The 17,283-nt window shown below is 46.4% G+C and overlaps 1 protein-coding gene across 1 annotated transcript; it reads left to right on the forward strand.

The window, feature by feature from the left end:
• Nucleotides 1–7: 7 nt before the first annotated feature.
• LRRC58 (leucine rich repeat containing 58) lies at nt 8–17,118 on the forward strand. The gene is made up of 4 exons (XM_054269746.1): nt 8–519; nt 9,697–9,825; nt 11,125–11,402; nt 12,843–17,118. Exons 1-4 carry the CDS (start codon nt 8–10, stop codon nt 13,049–13,051), a joined length of 1,128 nt encoding a protein of 375 aa, XP_054125721.1. The 3' UTR covers nt 13,052–17,118.
• Nucleotides 17,119–17,283: the final 165 nt, after the last annotated feature.

Below are 17,283 nucleotides of genomic sequence, written 5' to 3' on the forward strand. Positions count from 1 at the left end.
GGGCGGGATGGCGGCGGCTGGCGGGGACAGCCCCGAGCTGGAGCCGGGACCGGAGCAGGCGATGGAGCCGGAGTCGGAGCCCGAGCCGGAGTCCGAGCCCGAGCCCGAGCCGGCGCTGGCGGCAGAGCTGTCGGCGCGGCGCAGCGCGGAGGCGCGGCGGCTAGTGCTGTCGCCGCGGCGGCTGTCGGGCCCGCTGCCCGCCGGGCTGTCGCAGTGGTTCCCGGCGCTGGAGGTGCTGGACGTGAGCGGGACGGGGCTGACGGAGATGGGCACGGAGCTGCTGTCCCTGCCGTGCCTCCACACGTTGCTGGCCAAGAACAACCGGCTTGGCGGGCCCGGCTCGCTGCCCAAGGGGCTGGAGCAGGCGCCGCTCGCCCGCTCCCTCCGCGTCCTCAACCTCAGCGGGAACCGCTTCTCCGAGGTGCCCCCCGCGCTGCTGCAGCTCCGCGGGCTGCGCAGCCTCAGCCTCGGCGGCAACCGGCTCCACGGCATCCCGCCCGACATCCAGGAGCTCCACAGGTGAGGGACGGGCCCCGCGGGAACAGGGACGGCCTCGGCAAGCCCGGCCGGGGTTACTGCCAGCTCCCCCTCAGAGGGTCGGTTCTCTCCAGCCTCAGGTGCCTCCCAGCACTGCAGCCGCTAACGTGGCTCTTCCTCTGCGTCATGTTGAGTTACCAAAACTCCAGGACGTTCTTTACTTCATCAACCTACATATATATTAAAGTATCTAAAGGGTGGGCATTGAGGATGGAAGGCAGGCTCTTTTTGGTGGTGCCACGCAGTAGGACAAGAGGCAGCAGGCAGAAAATGATGATGCACAGGAAGTTCCTCCTGAACATGAGAGAGAACTTTAATGTGGGGGTGACCGACCACTGGAACCAGAGTGGTTGTGGAGTCTCCCTCACTGAAGGTGTTCCAGCGGACACAGTTCTGTGCCGTGTGCTCTGGGGTGACCCTGCTTGAGTAGGGAGGCTGGAACAGATGACATGCTATGTGGTCCCTTCCAACCCAGCCGATCCCGTGTATTCCTCGGGTGACTTTGGGCCTTCTGTGCTCACAAACTGGGTGCCTCTGGCACTGCCCAGTCCCTGGGCTGCCCTGGTGCAGTGATGGTGTGGTTGATGTGGGTGTTGGCATGAGGAAGGCTGTCCGTGGTTTTCCTCTCCAGCACATCTGGGTGACAGCAGGATAAACCCCATGTGTCCTGCAGCTCATGGCTGCACGATGGGTTGCTCAGGAGGATAGAAATGTGTTTGTGGCTCATCAAACAACAGGGCCTTTCTGCCCATACAGCTGCAGTCCCACTGGGGGCTTGCTGTCATGGGTGGGGTTTTGTGATGTTTCTCTCAACCCATTGGCTCATGTAGATCTGACAGACCCAAGGCTGTGCTCAGGTACGGGGGTACCTCTGGCTCTGGGGCTGTGTCCAGCCGCTGCAGGCTGGTCATACAGAAACCTGTGGCTGAATCACAGCAATTGCCATCCCAGCTGGGGTGGGAACAGGCCTTAGCACAGGGTGTTGCCTGCCTGCATAGGCCTGGGCTGGCTACTCCTGAAGCCTGGTGTCCTCCTGGGCAAGCGCGATGCTTGTTCTGGCTTAAGTGACACAGGCACCTCAGTGTGTTCTGCTGCGTTCCCAAGCCCCAGGCTGGCCTCTGTGTGGGTCTCTGCTAAGACTTTGGATCTGACCTTTGTTTGTTCCAGCTCTTTGCCAAGGGACTTGCTAGAAGCAGCCTCTCTCATGCAAATTCCAGCACCCTTGACCCTGAATACCTGGATTCACTCTGATGGCTCAGCAGAGCTGCATCCAGCGGAAGCACAGAATGTTTTGTGTGGAGTGATGTCTCCCATGGCGTAGGTGGGATGTACCTCAACTGCTTGAGTGCTGTTGGGGAAAGGTTTTGTCTGCTGCAGTATAATGCAATTGGGTTTGTAGCTTTTGTCCAGGTATCACAGCATGCACCTGTTAAGGATTTGAAGTGATTCTGGATTAAGCTGTCTGGGCTGAGAGATGCCATGAGACATTTTGAGTGATGGAGAATGCCCATATCCTTGGCAGAGTTATGACACCTCCTGGGCTGGGGTTGTCATGAGGAAGAGGAAACTCAGCTTTTTTCTGTCTGGGAACAGATGCTTGAGGGATGAAAAAGGAAATGAGGGGAGGGAGGGGAGGCCAATGGAAGAGGGCAGCATGAGGAAGATGATCCACATTGTCTCCATAGCATGTCTGATAGCATCCAGGATGTGGTTGGGATCTGATAGTTGCTCCCACCTCTGAGTCAGAGGCTCCCTGCTGCTGTTTCTATGGTCTCTGTGTGTTGTGGGTTTTTCTCTCTCTTTCCTTTTTTTTCCCAAGAAAGCAAACCTCAGCCCTGCTGTTTTTCTGGGACATCCCAGGAAGGTACTGGGCTGCATAGCGCCGCACACGGTGCCCCGGCAGGCCGTGACCTGTGCTCCACACTGCACCTCTGTCACTCTGCTTTGTTCCTCTGACCTGCCCTGGAGCAGGGCTCCCTGTTGTCCTGTCCTGCAGCTTTTCTTGGACCAGTCATGCTGGAACCCCCAGCAGGAGAATTTGGAGAGAGCAAATGCAAACAAAGCTGTTGAACTGTCTGTTCATCATTGCAAAGTGACGTGTGGGGTTGAAAAGTTACACGTAGACACAGCTTCTGTCTGCTGCCCACGTCACCACTGCTACCTCATTGAACTTCTGCTAACATGGCAACACAATATAATTGAACTTTAGCTCAAGATAGCAAATCTGTGCCCCACCGGGACTGTAAGCTTCTTTAGCACTCTGCCATCAGTGACTTCTGTGTCTGGGACTGTTTAAGTCATGAAAGGGAGCTGCCCATGGCTTTGCCAGCACCGGGAGAAAACAGCACTTTATAATGTGTTGTTCCTCCAGAGGGCCTGCTGAATCTATTCATTGGGACCCAGATAACCAGTGACCCTTCCCAAAAACATAGAAAGTGCATTCTGGAGAGAAACTGCTGCCAGACTCTGCTCCTACCTGCTGACGAGAGAGGTGTCCTCAGTGTGAGCGTGCTTGTGGTGGAAGTGGGTGAAATGAGTCTGAGCAAGGACAGAGCAGAGCCAGCTGTTACAGCACAGCGACACGGAGACCTCTGTTAGTTTCTGAGCTCTAGAACTTGGAGGTGGGACGTGGTGTTGTGGCTTCTATTAACCTCAGAGCTCAGTCTGCAAATGCCAGTCTTGCTGTTGCTGACAAGCCAAGACCTTGACCCTTTTTCCATGTGCAGTATCTCATAAAAAGAGATTTTTCTTTTATCTTAGGGGCTCTGAGATCACAGGGGAATGCAGGCAGCACTCTTACTGATCAAGTTCCTCCTGCTGCTACTAGAGTTCCTGAGATGAGCAGTTCTCCTCTTCCTGTGACCCTGGCAGCTTCCCATTTGCTCCAGTCACTGGTTATAGAGCAGACTGGAGTTGCAGAAATCTAGAAATGATTCTTGGATTTCCAGGGAATGTCTGAGCTGTGATGAATTTTTTTTTTTAAATACTCTTGATAACTGAGCTTCGTGTCTTTCCTCTGCACCCCATATTTTCCTGTTTCAGTTTTTGAAGGGACAGCATGTCAGTTTTAGTGAAGGCCAGGAATATAGCAAGTAAGGAGTCTGTGTATGTGGTAAAGTTGAAAGTATAGAAAGCTGATGGGTCTGAGCTGCCAAAGGAGAAGGAACACGCTGGTGACCACAAATGTGAGCGTCCTGCAACGGGAGGTGTGTGCCACGTGTTGTTGCACACCAGGAAGGTAATAAATCCACCACTTCACACAAGCTGTATTTGGGTCATTGTGCAGAAACTTGCCTGGCATGTTCCTGGTGTCTTGGCAAGGTAATGAACTTGGTGATAAGAACCACAGCCAGTCCTGCTGCTGTTGTGTCCTGCTCCTTCTGACTTCAGCCATCTGTCCATCCTTGCCCACACAAATGTTTTGTGTGCAGTGCAAGATCCTGCATGGAAAGTGAGTGCTGTGTTCCTGATTACTCCTAGGTTATCTCCTAGGCTATTGTGGAAGGACCACCAATATGCTTGGAAGCTTCCTTTGCATGGCTTCTTAAGTGTATGATCATGATTGCTCTGGTGATGGCAGTAGGATGATGCTATGATGCTGTGACCAGGATGATGCTGGTCATAGCAAGCTGGCACCAGGGATGAATAACCTCTGCTTCATGTTTTCCATTAGGAAAATTCAGTGCTCTTTCATCATAGTTTCACTGTAAGCATCGAGTGTGACCAGCAATAGCCTCATGTGTTTCTGAGCAATGTAGGTGTTGACCCTGCTGAGGGCTTTTCCTTGATCATGGTGAGGCCATGCCAGGTCCTTCTGTATGCCCAGCATCCCCAGTTCCTGTCAGCTGGTGTGTCAGTACAGTGCAACACCTGAGTGCTCTTGCTGTGAGTTTAGGGTGAGGACTGCACCAGACATGTGAGAGCAGCCTCTTTGCATTGCGTTCCTCTTTGTTGCCAGATAAAATACAAGCTTAGCATAGGCAGCCACAAGTGTTATCTTCTCTGTAGTTCTCCCTGCTGACCTTGCTGTGTTCCCAGTGGGAGATGTTATGGTCAGTCACTCTCTCTCAGACTCGGGTCACAGCCCTCAGCAGCTCCTGAGCTGTGATCTGCAGAGAGATCCCGTTGCACATTGGTTCTGCCTATCCTCCCTCTGCTGATCCAGCTGGGGATGCACTGTGGGGCAAGGTGTATTACAGCTGGTGAGTTACAAATGTGGCCATCTACTTGTGCCCATCCTGGCACAAAATTTGTAGGGCACATCTGGTCAGACATAGCTCTGATCTTCATGGTGCAGCTATGAGTTTTGGCTTAAAGCGTGCAAGATTTACCATGATCAGCGTGCAGGACTGGGGAAATGTCCTGCAAGTGTCCTGTAAAATGAATAATTCTCAAAGGCTTAGCAAAATGCAGCTGATACTTCAAGTCTTCCATGGGAATTTTGAGTTTAGTCATACTCTTCTGGTGAGTACTCTCATGCTCTGTAGAGCACTGGGAGCAGGCAGGGCTTGGAAAACACCACTGCACGTTCCTTTCCCTCTTGCTGGTATTCCTCTAATAAAGCCTGGCTGGGATCAAAGCCCTCAGACGCCCAACTGGATCCATGCAAGGTTTGTGTAAAGGCTTAGATGCATTGAAAACCGGAGCGTTTGCTTTCATTCGTGGGTAGCATTAAGCATGTTAGACAAGCATACGCTTAAAGGACGGCTGTTAGTGTGGGAAAAAGGGCAAGCAGAGCTTTGATAAAGATACAGCATTAGGAAATCTGCTTGCTGTCTCCCTGCTTCTTCCCCTCTTCAAACGTTTTGCAAATAGCGTTCAGACGACCGTTTGATCTTAAATTTGCGTGTCAGCAAAGGCTGTGCAGTTCTCTCAGGAATTAGCAAATTGTAGAACAGGGTTAACAGGAGTGTGTTGTGGGCTGCTTTGAAATTCCTCCCTTGCATGAGCCTCAAAACTGCCCTGGAAATTTCTTGCTAAAAAGTTTATCTTAAAAAGACCTGGAGCTATTTCAGGCACCATTGTCGGTTTGGGTTTTTTTATATTACCTATTTAGATGCATCTGTTTGATGTCAGATGTTAAATTTTATCCGAAGGAGCATCTGTGGGGAAACAGGGTGGATTGAAAATTTGAGTATCTCCTATGCCTGAAGATATTATCCCCTTGAAATATGACTATGGGAGTGCTGTGTTAATTGATAGGGTATAAAAAAATACCTCTAGTGCTCAGAGTGGCTCTTCTTATTTACTGAATGTTCGGGGGCTTTTGGATTTGATTTGTGCTGTATGATGACCTGAAAACATCAAGGACATACTCAAGTGAGAAGGTACGGTCTCTTTGCATGTTAAACTTTGCTGCCACCCCCTGAATTGAGCATAGTTGTTTAAGCATTTCTCCACTCATTTCCTAGTAGGTAAAAGTAATTTCATTGCCACCCTACAGCCCAGTGGTGTGAAATATGCAGCTAGAGAGGAGCACCACATGATGGGCTCAGCGTGCTGGCTGTTCTTGGCAGCAATTGGGGTGGGTTGTGCTGAGCAGGGGGCTGCTGGGTGTGAGGCTGAAAGGGACTGTGGCCTTTTATTAGTGTATTTGTCAACAATGCTAAAAGGCAGGAGAGCAAGTGTCAACCCTCATTAGTAACTCTGTCACATCGTTGTTGGGGTTTTTCTCAGATTCTGTTGAGATTGATTTTGTTAGTATTTGTCCCCTCTTGAAACTCATTCAGCCAAGCCTGTGTGGCAGGTTGGAAGTAAATCACTCATTCTAGCTTCAAAAATTGGAGCTGAGCTTATGTTTGTTTCATAATAGTCGATCTCTGGCTTTCTCAAGATTCTGGAATTTTGAAAGTACAGAAAAAAATCCAGTTCCACCTCTGTGTACACAGCAGTTCACAAGACCTTAGCTGATCGATCAAAATGACTGTACAGATTAATGATTGTCAGGAGGACTAGGTCTGAGTGTGAAAGGTTAGTTAGAAGTATTCACCTAGCTCAGTGCCATCCCTGCTGTGGTCTCCTTGCAAAAATCTGTGCTGAATGTTGTGGGTTGCCTTACTGCAGGCTCTTGTGTGAAGAGGGCAGAGCTGAGCAGTGCTTTTGCTTGTCTTAGCGAGCAGCAAAGTCCCTGCCCTGAGCAGGACAGCTGGAGAGCCAGCATCACCTTTGCCTCCAGATACAGGCTCGGTGTGAGTGGCACACGAGTCTCAGGCCAGGAGCAGATGGGCTGGGAACAAACTGCATCCCAGTGCTGTGGTCAGTGCTCTCCATAAAAGGGTCATGCCTCTTGAAAATCCTTTCCTGTGTCATGGTTAGCTCTGCTCAGACAATTCATGACACTTCAGTTTGATGCAGCAATGGCTGTTGTTGATTCCTTCACCTTCATCAGCCTAGATCCTTCTTCCTAGCAAATGGTACTTAGAGGGATGGGAGTTACAGATTTTGTTTTCCCACTGAGCAGTATTTCAGTGGAAGCTATAAGAATATCTTTTCCTGTGTTTTAAATAAGTTTCTTTATTGTTTCAAAACTTCCTTCCTGTGTTTTTTAAATAAATTACTCATCTAATTAATACCATAAGTTGATGTGGAAATTATGAATTTGCTGTACTACACTGGGCCCCATGAGTTTTCAGTCTACTGACCCCAAAAAGGTGATTCAGAAGATGAGTAAAAAGAAAACATTTTTTAAGAAACATTTTGTTGCCAGTGAAGGAATTACCTTATTTAGTGGGTTTTTAGTTAGAGACAGTTTGTATTCTGATGTTAGGTCTTTATATCCTTCCTGGTATCACTGAGTGTTCTCATTACAGACTTTACAAAGAACAGATTTGAAGCTGTAAGAAGTTTGTAGGCAGTGTTTTTGTACACTTAGTTTGCACAGTGTGGCTGCTCTTGAAACATATCCATTTTATACCTTGAAATGAATTCCCAAAACATTTTTACTGGGTAACTTGTGCCCTCTTCTCCTTCCCTGGTAGGAGGTGCCTAGCTTTTTTTATGCCATGTCACTTTACTGGCATTAGTGTCCTCAAACACACAGGATGAGGAGTTAATTATTCACTTTTCCTAGGAAGTGCAAACTCATACACATCTAAGCTTTGTTTAAATATTGAACTCCACATTGCTAGAATTCCCTTGCCCAACAGCTTTTGGTGTGAGCTCCAGCACTGTTATGGAGTTAGGAATTGTATGGAATTGTATACTCAGCAGTTAAGTCCCTAATGAGAGCCAAGCAGCCTAAATCCACTTCAGGAAATAATGGAGGTTTGAAGGAGGAATTTTGGTTAAAACTCAGGGCTTTGTTAGGGGATCAAAAGTTAATTAAAAATAATCTCTCCTTGACATGGTCTCTGCACAGCAGCCTTCCTCCTACCCCCTCAACATAGAAGTTGTTGGAGTAGAAGAGAGGTTAAGGTTACTTTGAAGCAATGGCAGTTGGTGGTGGTTTTTCACTGTGCACTTCCTTACACCTTCAGAGTAACCTCCAAATGTGCTGTCCCACTTGGTCTGTAGTTACTGCCTTCCATGGAATCAAATTCAGTTTAAGGCTTAATTTTCTGCCCACTTTGTCCAATTTCTATTATATAGCTTGCCTTTGACATACTTGAAAAATATAAGGGAATATCCAGGGAAAGCTGAGCCCTGCGAGCATCTCTTGGTGTGTTGCAAAGGTCTGTCATTCTGTCCTTGCTGCTGGGCAAGTGCATTTGTGCTGCAGTAGTGGCCTCTGTAGCCCAAGCAGATGCTGTCATTGGATATCTGGGGTTCAAGTTTCTTGCAAGAACTGAGTGAAATAGACTCACCCTGCTGTTCTCCTGCTCCATCCCAGGGGAAGTCTCGGGAAGGAGCTTCTCTGCACTCCACATGTGCTGTGGCACGGAGTTTCAGGGCTCAGACCTTGTCTGGGTGGCCACCATGTCCTTTGGGCACTCTGTTCCTGTGTTTCTGTGCCACTTGTATCCATAGCGTTTCTCAGTTGCTGGGATGAGGTGAAGGTATCTCCTACTCCAAGGAAGTTATAACCTATACTTAAAGAAAGGCTGATGGAGCCTGGATGAGTTTACTTTCCCTGGCCTGTGGGTAATGCTTGCTGGATCAGAGAAGGCCAAGGTGCTTTGTAGTTAGGCAGCCTGAGTGTGTACTGGAGATACTGAACCAGGACTGTGGGATCCACCTTTTCAAACATGGGAAAAAATCTTGGCTGGACTGTGGTTAGCAAGATGTACCCAAACTGAGCCTGCCTTTGCTCCTCTTTCAGACATCTGAGAACATGTAAAGAAAGCTGCTTGAGTCTGTGGAATGGGGACTTGAAGCTATTATATGAGAGAGGAATGCTTGCCTGTTTTTCTTCCTAGAAGGGCAGAGATGCACAGCACATACTGGCTACTCCTGGCAGGAGGGATTTAGTGCCTCTCTCTGTTCCTGTGTCCCATCCACTGTTTTCACAAGACATCCAGTGATTCTTTTATTTGGGCCCAAACTGCAGTGAAGCCCAGCTATGGTTTCTGGTTTGGGCTTCATGACTTCAGAGCAGTGAAATCAATCTCTGAGAAATTGCATGTGTGTGCTTGTGTGACTTAGGTGCACTCCTGTGCTGTTGTGTGCTGCTGCAGCTGTGGTGTTGGTGTGTGAGTTGTATCTAAGGGGGACTGGCTGCCTCTGACTAATGGTTCCAGTTAGTCACCAAGGAGTCAGATGATTCCACACAGAGCAGCTAGTGCTGGTGCAGGGCCAGGATTTCCAGGGAGAGACACTGCACTCGTGCTTCACTCCCGCTGGAACTGAGAGCTCCCACTGGCTGCCACAGGATCTGTGGAGGTGCTGCAAACCCTGTGTTTGCAGGCTGCACATCCTTGGAAATAGGAGCCAGGAGCTTTGCAGAAGGGGTTGGTGTAGGAATACACAGTAGTCTGGTGCCTACCTGCAGCTGTAATGGTGACTGCAGGAGTTTGGAGGTAAAAATCTCAACATTATTGTGGAACAGCGGCTCTGTTGTAATTTTGATGTGCAACTCAGCTTTTTTTCCTGCTCTCAGCAAATTATCTCATAGGTAGTCATCTGTCAGTTTCCTTTAAGAAATGCAGTAGCTGTGAAAACCCAGGTGTTAAAGGAAACTTGAAATTAATGAAATAATGCACTCTTTTCTCTTCTGTTTTTCAGTTTAGAGTTTCTGTACCTTGGAGGGAATTTCATTACGGCAATTCCACCTGAATTAGCAAAACTGCCTTCTCTGAGGTATCTAGTTCTGTGTGACAACAAGATCCAGAGCATTCCACCTCAGCTGGCACAGTGAGTATTTACTGTCATCAGCCACCAGCTGTAATTAACTCTTTGAACTTCTTCTTCTGTATGTGTAGATAAAGTACCTGGGAGGACCTATTTGTCTTTCAGTGTGTAAATGTGACTGGATTTGAAAAAGAACATCCTTGGCATGGTGCACTGCAGGCAAACCATGAATATATGATCTGGAAAACTCAATGAAAGGGTTATGTTAAAAACCCATCACTGAGATTGCACCTTACAGTGAATTAATAATTTGTATAGAGGACCCTGAAAAGTACCTGGGCAACTTGGAAAAGATAAATTGCTACCTTTAGAAGTAAGAATGGTACTGTTGCATTAGTAATGAATGCTGGGTGGGTTTTGCCTTTCACCCAAAATCTTTTTGTGTGTATTTTTGTCTTGTCTTTGTATTTTTTGTCTCTATGTTCCTTTGACATTCCTTACCTTAGGATGTCAGAGTGTTTGTGTAATCCTATAGCACAGTTCTAGTGGCTAGGTTACTGCTTTATCTGTTCATAAGGGAGGAACAGGACACTGCAGTTCTGTATGTGTAGCCTGAGATGGGAGATGAAGATGGGAGGTGTAGCTGTAACCCTAAAAACAATTGAATGGCAGCATGGAGTTCTCCAAGTTGGAATTTGGTGGTGTAGTGGGATTATTCTTAAAGTACAATGTCTTGTAACTTTTACAAGTTTGGGAGCAGCCCTGGATCCTGTGCTGGAGCATTGCTTTGTGCTTCCTGAGAGGGGAAAGCCTTGTCCAAAAGCAAAATAATTGCTTGTCCCCTGTGCTGCTGCTGGCCTGGCCTGACCTCGTTCGGATCTGGTGGTATCAGCGTGAGGTGGTGCAGCCACAAGCAATGAAAACATGGGGCTTTCCAGGGCTGGCTCCCTCCCAGCAGTCATCTTTAATGCATGAGACAGAGCAGGTGACTTACTCAGAGCACTGCATGGACTGTTCTTGATGCATGTGCTGGGTACAAGGAGACGTTATGTCCCCTGAAAGCACTCAGTTTGTGCACTTATGTTCTACCTTTTTTGGGGTGTGTGGGGAATACTGAGAGGGATAGCAGCATGTTTAAGACTGTGTTTCTTTAGCAGGTATTCTGGTGCTGAGCCAAGTTTTCTAGTGCATTGTGTGTACTGGAGTAAGAACAGTTCTTTTAGCATGAATTTATGTTTTAAAGGGGGAGAAAACAAAGAAGAAGAAATTGGTGGGAGCTGGGAGAGTAATTAGGTCTGCTTAATGCAGCCGTGGGGCAATTCTGCTTGCACATCTTGACAGGGTATCCATCTCCATCCTTAGGCTGCATTCCCTGCGTTCCCTTAGCCTGCACAATAACCTGCTGACTTACCTCCCCCGAGAGATCCTTAACCTGGTTCACCTGGACGAGCTGAGCTTGCGTGGGAACCCGCTGGTGGTGCGCTTTGTGCGCGACCTGACCTACAACCCGCCGAGCCTGCAGGAGCTGGCTGGGCGCACCATTAAAACCCGCAACGTCCCCTACGCTCCCAGCGACCTCCCAGAGAGCCTTGTCCGCTACCTGAGCTTGGCCAGCAACTGCCCCAATCCTAAATGTGGGGGTAAGTTCACTTTGCAGCTCTGCTTCCTGCTCTGGCCTTATGGTTTCCTTTCCCTCTGGCTTGCCATGACAGTATAAGCTCACTCAGGTTCAAGGTGTTACTCACTGCAGCCACATTCTGGCTGTATTTCCCCGGCTCCAGGTCTCCTGGAAACTTGTCTTTAAGGAGCTTTGTTCACTTAGGAGCAGTATTCAGAGTTGCAGTGCTGGTTTACTGTATTTGCATGGGAATGTAAGACAGCGCTTCTGTCAGAGTCTTTGTAGCTCATCCCAGCATTCCACTGTGGTTTTTTGATTGGAAGTTTCCGATGCACTTGCCCTGAAATAGCTCAGAGCAAGTGATGGACAGCAGAACTTTTGCACACACTCTTGCTGAAGGGTGATCATCATTCTGGGTGGAAAGGAGGAGAGTTCTCTAGTGCTTAGCACTTACTTGTTTAGCTCTATCTTGGGACCACTAGCCTGCAGTTCTTGGAAGGAGAGGACTTCATAAAGCAGCCTGGAATGCTTGGGCTTAATCTGGCTCAATCTTAATCTTTAACCAGAGAAAATGATCTGCACATTTAGCATGTAGAAGATTAAGGGGAAAAAAAAATCATTAATTAGTATCTTACCCTGCAGTCATGATGCAAGCTGTTGTCTTCTTACAGGACAATATCAAAGCATGCTCCATAAGCAAAGATGGAAGGGCTGGGACTTATATTAGGAGGGAAAGAAAAGTTTCTTTTTTAAAGAGTTTTGCCCAGCTTGGGTAACAGTGCTTTTGTGCTTTTTCACTATGCCTTATGAACTCGCACAGTACTGCAGCATTGCTCTAGCACTGCAGGAGAAAAGTTTTCTCCTGACCAGCTAGGACTTTAAACACTGCTGGAAACTTCTGAAAATGTCAGCGTCTAAAATCACTTGCTGTGACAGGAAGAGAACGTAATTGTGTGTTACAGCAAGACTGTTGCCATGGAAAGTAGCATCCAAGCTCAGCATGGTGGCTTCACTCAAGCAGAAGAAAAGTAGAGCTGTGAAGGTCCATTTGTGAATGCATTTTTGCTAGCTGGTAGAAGAGGTTTTACAAGTTTGAAAGTAGAGTGCATTAATTCACTTGATGTTTAAGAAGTTTGCAAGTTCCTAGCCTGAGTTTTCTCCCTAATGGTTAGAAGAAATTGCTGCGTTATTTGGAAGTAACTGCCCTGTGTCTTTATGCGAAGAGTGTGCTGTTCTGAGTCTCCTACCAAATACAATTGTACAGGAATTTTTTATTAAGAAAAGAAATTTCACATTTTCAGAGATATCCTGGTCTCTTCTCTTCCAGCAGTATCCCTTGTCCTCCTACATATAATGCAGTGCAGTGCCAGTGAAATCCTAACTGAAGGCATATGCTCCAGGCAGAAACCCTGTGCAGTTTGAGCACAGGGTCTCATGTCTTTCTGTTCCCTCTCCCGCACAGGTGTGTACTTCGACAGCTGCGTCAGACAGATCAAGTTCGTTGACTTCTGTGGGAAGTATCGGCTCCCGCTGATGCACTACCTGTGCTCCCCAGAGTGCTCCTCTCCCTACAGCTCTGCCTCCCAGAGCTCCACCTCCCAGAGCGAGTCTGACTCCGAGGATGAGGCCAGCGTCGCCGCGCACAGGATGCAGAAAGTCCTGCTGGGATAACGGGCGGCCGCGGGGGAGGACGGGAAGGAAAATGGATTCGAACAGCAATAATGGAACGGTGAAGCATGAGCCTCCAGCCTGAAGGGCTCATGGGAAATTGTCCTCAAGTCCATGCAGGGACAGAACATCTTAGCAAGCCTGGACTTGCTTGGTGCAGTGCTGCTTAGGAGATCTAACTCAGTAGCATGCTGCCTGTAGGTTGCCTGGGGTTGTTAGAAATGTCTCCTGGCTGGGAGGCCCCCCTTCCTCACATGGGCTGGGAGAGGGATTTGTTCTCACTGGCGGATTCAGAAGGATTTTAATATATGAAACTTGACTGGACTTCAGTCGTCCTGCAGAGCAAAGGAGACTGTCCAGATCCTTTAACACTGTGGTAAATCAGAAACAGGCTAATGATGCCATGTGAGTATGTATGGATCCCAGTGTTTTATATAGCAGTTTGATTCCTTTCTGTCTCCTTTGATCTCAGTTACAGATTTTACACTCATCCACTGAAAATGAAAGTTGAATTTTTTTTATTCAGGACTAGATTTTTCCAAACTCTGGTTACTCTTCCTTTGCCTAGAGGTGTAGGGTTTCTGTACTGTTACAGATGTTATAGCCATCATAGAACTGAGCCACCTTTTTTCTCCCTTTTGGTACTGAGCTGCTCTTAGTGTCTCCTTTTAACAATATTTGTTATTTTTCCTCCTTCTCCCTCTTCCCATTACACCTGAAGTGTTGCTGTCTTTATGGTGCCTTCAGAAAACAGACAACTTGTTCTGTTATAATTGGTATTACTCCAGACTTGAGGCCTGTGCAAGGGACCAGATGTGATGCTCTGTATCATACTTTTGAGTCTCAGCTTACTGGAACAAATCTGCTTTTATAGCTGTGAACTGTAGGGAAGGTCTCAATTGACATTTTTTGTTTATAAACAGCCACATTTCCCCACAGTTTGCACTGCTGTGCTTGGTAGAGTTACTTTCCATCTTTAAGGTCATGGGCCTAAGGTACATAGCAGCTCAGTGAATTGAAACAGCCAGAGGAGTGCTGTGGAGGATGTCTTTTTTTCCTGATTCCTAACAGGAGAGGAAAAACTGGTAGAGAGGCTAAGGCATGTTATCTGGGCTTCTTGCACAAGGTGCTTTTGAAATGTCTTCCTTATTTGTTTGCATTTGGTCTCGTGGCAATAGCTTTGGCAGTCCCTTGATGGTTCAAATAATACGCTCAGTTATCTTAAACTATGTTTAAGGGAAAGCTGCAGAAAGTAGCTTAGAAGTTTTAAGCATCAAGAAATATCTTATAAAATTAATATTACAAATTGACAGCTATCTGTAAATCTACTTTATGAGGCTGTTGTGTGATTCACTCAGTGAGAGCTGCTCCTTCATTAATATTTCATGGTAGACAGTCCTTTTGATGCAGTTTCTGATAGAGCAAATCCAACTGTGCCTTTGAATGCATGAAGAGAGCAAAACCATCATGTTAAGAAGCTGAAATGAACAAGAAAAACTTTCTAAACCCACTTTGGCCCTAAAGGATAATTTAAAAACCTGTGCTTCTCTCCTGCATTCAGAAAACACATATATCTTTTGAACATCTTATGGCAGCTCTGTGTTAATGGTCCTGTTTAATTATGTTTGACACTTTATGTATTAAAGCACTTTGATAATTCTGCTCTTTATAACTAGCTTTAGTGATTTTTTTTTTAATTAGACTAGAATTTTTGCTTTCATGTGACCTGAAGAACATGGTCTGTGAAACTTTGTATATTCCATTCCGTCTTGGTGTGCACGTTAAATTCCTTGCATTTCCTTGACAGAACTCTTTATTTCCCCGGTTTCCCTTGGAAAGAACTGGAATTTGAAATTATCTGATAGTAAAATAGTACCCTGTCCATTGCTAATCATTGCAACTTAGTTCCCCCACACACATGTGATTCCCTGTGTGCATTGATCCACAAGGAATTAATTCCATGTTCTCTGTGCCTTTCCAAGTATTTTTAAGTATATTTTTAAGACACAATGAGGTGTATGTGCCAAGCAACTGGATGTCATTTTAGCAGATTCTATGAGGTTTGCTTGGGAAGAAGAACCTACAGATTTTGAGACAAAACCAATTGCATGCTGTTAGTGAAATTACAACCAGTGAGTGGCCTGTTTTGTTCCTCTCCTCTTTTAAATACTTCTTGCTGTCCCAAGTGAACAGAGGCACAGCAATGCTGATGACAGTAAGATGATTCCAGAGCCACAATTTTAACTTGCCTGCTGGTGTAACCATAGCAATCAACTGAGTGATCTAGAGCTTGACACTCCTGCCAGCAAAAGTGAGCCACACAAGTTGAGATCTCAAGATCTTTTGAGCTCAGAGCCATGAGGTACCACCTTCATTCCTTGTCTTTAGCAGCAGCTGCCTTGAAGTCATGCATTTTTTCATTTCACAGAGCTAGATTTCATCAGAGTTCCTGCTTGCACAGTAGCACCTCTGTGTGTGATGAGTTCAGACCAGTGGTGGCTGGTTCTAACTTAGCTCAGTCCTTAACTGCAGTGTCTTTCCTAACTGAACAGCCATCCCACTTCTGCCCAAATGTTATATGGTCTGTTAGGGTAGTCTGTTTTTTCACAGATTCTTCACTCTAGCCAGGTCAAAACTTGACAGCTTTTGCAGTTGATATCTATGCATTTTTAGACTTGATAAATGTTTCTTAAAAATTTTTTTATATATATTCCTGAATATGGCTACCAAGTTTTCTTTTTGCTGCTGGGCTTTAAAGTGCAATTCAGGTCAGCATTTAAAACAATCAAGAACTTGTATGAAAAACAAATTGTTGGTTGGTTGGGTTTGAGGTTTTTTCCCTCTGAGGTACTTTTGAGAGGACTAGGGATGCAGATATATACTGTAGTGCCTAACACATTGAGCCCCTGTGAGTTGTTTTTCAGCAATTGTTCACCCCCAAAGACTTGAAAATGTACTGGGCAATAAAATAGGTGAGACACAACTTGAAAATACGCAGCATGACAGGCACTAGTTTCTACCATCCCCTTCTCAGGGGCCCTGAGAAGTAGGCAGTGTTTTTGCCACTGTTTGTTTTCTGTCAGTTTTTAGCAGATTTCAGCTCCTGAAGACGCATCTTCAAGTGAAATCTTCAGTCAGTGTTTTGGTATCAGTCCCCTTGTTGCTGCAGCAGCCCAGCATGACCAGCTTTTGAAGCTGTTCTTAAGCTGGGACACAAGTGTGTAAAGCAAAGTTGTTCATTCCTTCTTCCATGTGGGGCCTGGGGCCCTGCCTGCATTCATCTGCTGCCCCACCAGGCCTGTGCCAGGGAGGGCTGCTGGTGGGGCTCTGAATGCAGGAACTTGGTGGGAACAGTGGGGTCATGTTAAAAAGAAGCAAAATATCAATTCAATGGGAAGCAACTCAGACAGTTGCCAATTCTTTTATGTTTTTCTTTAATAAGAGGTGAGACCTGAGGAAGTCAGTAATGAATATTGAAACATACTCTGAAGTGGTCAGATGCACTGTTTCATGGGCTTCTGTCCTGGTCATTTTAAGTCTTTGAAATCTTGTGTTGAATTATAATGGGAGTGGGGGGGAGGGAAGGGAGAACCAGCTCCTTTTTGTTCCTTACTCTTGTTGGCAATAATGAATGGAAGGAATTTAATCCAATGAAAGTAATGAAACTTAATCCTTGCAATGCATCTTTGTTGCCCAGTTCAAAGAACTATTTTAATGCATCTTATTCACACCATGCCCTCCCTCCCCAACTGAAGACACTTCAAATAGACTGCTCCAGAGTGCACAGTTATACAGCAGTAACTCTGTCTTGGAAACCTTTCTATTGATTATTTCACTTGCTTGCCTGACTAGAGAATTGATCATGTACTGACCCGAACACTAAGGGTAGAAAGGGTTCTCATCCAGCCCTCTTGTTGAATTTTTATCTAAGCATTTGTTTTAGGACATCTTAAAGTGCCTTACGATTTTAAAACTGTATTTTGCCTGAAACATACGAATGTAGACTCTCTAACAGTATTTCATTATAAGCTGTAAAACAAATTTCAAACACTAAACCTACAAAAATGTTATTTCTGCTGTTGTCTGTCCATTATTTCCCAACATCTCAGTTCTGGTATTTCTGCAAGCAGAACTCTTGTTGTATTGGGAGCATTAAAGTGTATATGGTTGGGGAGTGGGTGGGATTTGACCTGTGGTGTGTAAAACCAGGAGTAGGTGAGACTTCCAAAAGGACT

This window comes from Melozone crissalis, unplaced genomic scaffold (assembly GCF_028551555.1).
Source record: "Melozone crissalis strain CALT ecotype California unplaced genomic scaffold, PUWL_Pcris_2 ptg000008l_1, whole genome shotgun sequence".
NCBI lineage: Eukaryota > Metazoa > Chordata > Aves > Passeriformes > Passerellidae > Melozone > Melozone crissalis.